Source organism: Condylura cristata, unplaced genomic scaffold (genome assembly GCF_000260355.1).
Source record: "Condylura cristata isolate star-nosed mole 26May11 unplaced genomic scaffold, ConCri1.0 scaffold00012, whole genome shotgun sequence".
NCBI classification, from domain to species: Eukaryota; Metazoa; Chordata; class Mammalia; order Eulipotyphla; family Talpidae; genus Condylura; species Condylura cristata.
Window position 1 is genome coordinate 52,044,475 of NW_004567113.1, and position 4,746 is coordinate 52,049,220.

Below are 4,746 nucleotides of genomic sequence, written 5' to 3' on the forward strand. Positions count from 1 at the left end.
ACAAGGCGACCGTGAGTCCGCACTATGTTGGGGAGCGAGCGCTGCAGGGGACACTCCAGCAGGGTGGCGACAGGCCAGTGGCAGGATGCGGGGGCACCTGCACCCTCTCCAGGGGACTGCTGGCTGATTCTAGGTAGACCCGAAGGAGCCCGTGGCTGTGGGGTTGTGCAGGTGAGGAGGAGTTAGATGTTTCCAGGGCACGAGTGGGACACGACTTGCCTTTTGGTTCTAGACTGTTGTTCGCTCTTGGTACAAATACGTGCTCACAGGACATTGAGCATCCTCAGTTTGTTCTAAACGTGCGGTGCCATGGTGCAGGGGCACAGGAGGTGCCCTCCGGAGGCAGGAAGGCGGTCAGTGTGCCTCACGGTCGGGGCCTCACGGACTGGTGGCGCAGGTGGCATCCAGGCCCTTGGGGGAGGGCAGGAGAGAGGCTTCCTGGAGGTGGCGCGGCCCGAACTGAGTCCTGGAGAGATCAGCCAGGTGAGGGGACCCTCAGGACAGGGACCAGCCTTAGCGACATCACCGAGGCCTGGGTCCGCATCCCGAGAGCTGCGCTCGGTATTCTGGGAGTTTGCTCCGCAAAAGGGGCAGGGGGTCAGATTCGGACTGAGCCAGCCCTGGCTGGCGTGAGAGAGAGTCACGTGTGTGCTCTCCAGAGAGCTAAACAAGCTGAGTCAAAATTTGTATCATTTGAAAATAGCTTTTTCCCTGCAAAGAATAGAAGGGATCCTACAGAGAATTTGTTCTGCAGTCATTAATGGCATGAGGACGGCGTGGTTTCAGCTACCTGGAGAATTCCTCATGGGCCTGTCAGGCTTCTGTTAGCTGAGCTGCTTCAGCACCTCAGCGAATTAGTGTGTTCGTCTCGTTTTCAGGAAGTTTCTAGTCTATTGGGGGAGAGCACTCAGAACGCGCCAGGGCCAGGGCCCCCGGGGCCGTGTAGTAAAATACACAAGCGTCTGTAGGTGTCTGAGGCCGGGACACCCCAGGCCAGCGAGCATTCAGGGGAATTGGCAGTCAGGCCGCTTGGGCCAATTTGGGGGTGAAAGGGGGGCCGATTCTCAGGACAGCGTCCATTCGTCCTGTTCTAAAGGAGGCAAGCAGGAGCAGTGGCGTTTAGGGCCAGGCAGGGAGGAGTCACCGGAGAGACGAGCGTGTCAGGGTCGGCAGGTGCGCGCCTCGTCTGCCCTGGGCCGGTGGTTTGCTGTGAGCCTGCTCCGTGCCCGGCCTGGCGTGGCCTCAGGAAGCCGCTCTCCGGGGCCACTCCAGGGTCGCTGGGTTCCACCCCGCCCTGGTCCCTGAGCCGGGCTCCGGGAGCCTGAGGCCCAGAGAAGCACAGGGGGGTTGTTGCTTGGCTTTGCCCCGGTTTGTCCTTCGTGAAGTGACGAGCTGACCCAGTGCAGTCGAGGTGACCGCACGTCACCCCGCCGGGCCCTGGCATCCTGAGCACGGAGCCAGCTGGCAAGGACCTGAAGTCCAGCAACGTCGTGTTAGGGCTCGGGTTTCTGGAAGGGGCCCGCTGGGCGGGAAGCCGCCCCGCGACGTGGCCACAGAAGAGCCCTCTGAGTGCGCCCTGAGTGTGCCGCGGGCTCTCACCGGCTTTCTTGAGTCAGGTCGCCGGCGCCTGTGCTCGGCAGCCTGCACGGTAAGCTCGCGTCGGCGGCCGCGAAGTCCGTTTCTGACGTGGGTCTGTTCTTCCACAGAAGAGACCCTGTCCGCTTCCGTCACCAGCCAGCCGCCCCACCCGAAGGACAGCGTCGTGCCGTTACTTGTGACCAGCAACTCCGACCAGTTTCTGACCACCCCGGACGGCGACGAGAAGGACATAACACAGGAGAACTCTGAACTAAAGCACAGGTCCTCCAAGAGAGATCTGCTAGAGATAGACAGGTTCACAATCTGCGGGAACCGCATTGACTGACCCGCGGCCGCGCGCCCAGGGGCCGCGTCCCGACTGCGGGACGGACAGAGGCTGCGGGTGGCGCGTCGATATTTATTTAAAAACTTAAATTATTGAGAGCGAATCTTAGTATCTTTCTTCCATGCGTGGGGCCGGCCGGAGGTGGTGGCCGAGCGCCTGCGAGCGCCCGGTCCCCGGCGGGTCGGCCGCGTCCCACCTCCCGTAGCTGCGCTTCCAGACGGCCCGGCCGCCCGCCCGCCCGGACACCGGCACCGCCCCGCCGGGAGCGACTTCCTCTGCCAAAGCATAAACAGAAATAATTACACTGAAGATAAATGTCCTTGCCACCAGAGCCACCCTTGAAGATGTATCTGAATTAATCAGAATAAAAGACTCCCTTAAACATGACATGATGAATAGTAGCATTTTATGGAAAAAGAAAGATCTTCCTTAAGCCAGCTTGGCGATTTGAAACGTGCGTTCACGGAGGTCCCGCATCGCTGAGGAACGGTTCCAGGATTTGTCGGTTTCCTCTTGTCAGCAAAGCGTGAGCTGTCGCAGCACGGCAGCGGGGACATTAGACCCTTACAGAAAGGCACTTTGTACACTGAGCAGTGCTGACGTCAGGTCCGGCGACCCGGTTTCGCTTTACAGCCGGCGGCGTCACGCACCGTGGGCAGGACCGGAGGCGTCCACGCGGCGGGGAGCCGGAGGGGACACCCTGGAGGGCGTGCAGAGCCCCCCCGCCTCGTGTCGCGTGTGGGGGCGCCTGGGCTGCCTGTGTCTGCTGGCTGTGGGGTGCCTGTGGGGGGGGTGTGGCGAGAGGAGCTGTGGGCGGCGGGGGCAGGCGCCACCCAAGGGGCTTCTGGCGCTGTGCGTGCCACGTCAGGGCTGGTCACCGCCACCGCCAGCCCGCACGGCCCCCCGCGGTGTGCTCATGAAGGTTTCCCCACCTCTCGCTGCAGCGTGCGCGGGTGACTTCAGCGCTCTGCCACGTGTCAGGCGGAGCAGGCACAGAAAGTCAGTCTTAGGCGATTTGGCTCTTTCCTGGGTGAAATTTGAAGCGAGTTTGAATGCTGTACCTTGTTCACTCGAAATGCAAAAGTGAATGAATGTGAATGTGTTTTGCATTAACTCAAGACACCTGAAGATGAAGGTTCACGTGGAGAAAGTGTGCAGCAGCGCTGTGGTGGAGCTAGAGAGCATTCTAAGTTGCAGTGACTTTTTAATTGCGTTGTGTATGTTTCCGTGAGGCCCCATGTTAATTGTTCCTCATTTTTTTTTTTCCATCTTCCCCGTCAAAAGAAACAGCGTCCACGGTGAATGTGAATGGTCTGGGGGAAACTTTGCCAAACTGCCCTGACAGAGCACGAGTAGGACTTGGGTTTGTCTTCCGTTTCAGCTTGAATTATTCTGTTACAGTGCTGTCATTTTTGGAAGAGTTTTCATTGCCTTTGCAGAATATATTGGGAAATTGGAACAATGTTCATTTCTCCTGTTAAAATGGCATTCAATACTAATTTTATAAGTGCATCTTGTGTGAAACTCAATAAATTCAATTTTGTAATCTTTTTTAAAAAGGTCACTGAATCTATTTGAGTAATGTTTTACATTTGCTGGCGTGAATTTTCCAATCTATACAAGAATTTGTTTCTAATTTACAGGTGATAGGGCTACAGGTGTAAGTTACGCTTTGGACTTGATATTAGCAAGATGCTTGATTGCTTTTGAGGCAGCAATAACAAGGAAACAGGCCGAGCCTTGCTCACCGCCCGAGTGTCTCAGCAAGTGAAGCGGCTGCCGTCACCAGGTTGCCTCCCATGTCCCTCCGTACGCTTTCACAGCCGAGGCAGGTCCAAGACAGGGCTTTGCGCTAAATCTGAGGCGCCAGCGACACGTCAGACTCTCCGAGGGTTTCCTCTGGAGTAGGACTAACACCACGCGTCTTTCAGGAGCACTTGCCTTGTGGGCCCTGGCCGGCCTTTGGATTCTCCTTTCCCTGTGCTGGCGGAGACAAGGTCTTGGGACCAAATGATCTCTCAGGCTTATTTTCCAGTTCAAAAATAAATAGCCTTTCTGTCACCTTTTCATGTAAATCTTTTTTTTTCCTGTTGGGTTTGCATAAAATAATTACGTAGCAGTTTCACAGTTTGCTTGCAAACTCAAACAAGGAAATACTCTCCTGCTAAAGCCTGCTAGTTGTTGGTTACCTTTCCGTATTCTGTTCCCTGAACAGAGCCATAGGGGGCACATGCCTGTTGGGGACCACGGCCCCCGATCCCGCCTGCTGTTCCCCGTGACCACGTGACTCATTCTCGCCAAGGGATGCGTTTCTAAGGGGTGCACACCACGTGGGCCTACCTCTTCGTCACCAGCCCACCAGCTGGCACCCAGAAACCGCGGATCCCGCCCCAAGCATGCAGATACATGCACAGCACCCTGGAGGGGAGGGATCCGAGTCCCTGGTGCCTCTGCCTCCTCTTGGGACACGCAACATAGACTCGACACGAGAGGGAAATAGACTCGTGAAGTTTGGGAGCCATCATCTCTGGAGGAACCGTGTCAGCGCACGAGGCACTGAGAGAAAGGGCCTCTGTGGAGATCTTGCTGCGTGTTTGCTGTATGCAGACATGCTTTTGCATACTCTGTGTCATTTGCTATTTATCGTCTGTGTGGAAAAGGACGGCGATTCCTAGTTCCCACTTGTTCAGACGCCAGAGCCCCGCACCCCTACCTGTCTGGAACTAAACATTAAACCTGCGTGTTAAGCTTTAAGCTAAACATTGAACACCCTAAGTGACAAAGTCCTCTTTGTTCACACACTTGATCCAGCAGGCTCTGGC

At 56.4% G+C, this 4,746-nt stretch overlaps 1 protein-coding gene across 1 annotated transcript in view; it reads left to right on the top strand.

Moving 5' to 3' along the window:
* The window catches only part of TAPT1 (transmembrane anterior posterior transformation 1), a 33,950-nt gene extending 29,864 nt beyond the window's left edge, over positions 1-4,086 (top strand). Inside the window, exon 12 of the mRNA XM_012724037.1 lies at positions 1,402-4,086. Within this exon, the coding sequence (XP_012579491.1) occupies positions 1,402-1,924 (523 nt within the window). The 3' untranslated portion in view covers positions 1,925-4,086. The remainder of the gene's footprint in view (positions 1-1,401) is intronic.
* The last annotated feature ends 660 nt before the right edge of the window (positions 4,087-4,746 follow it).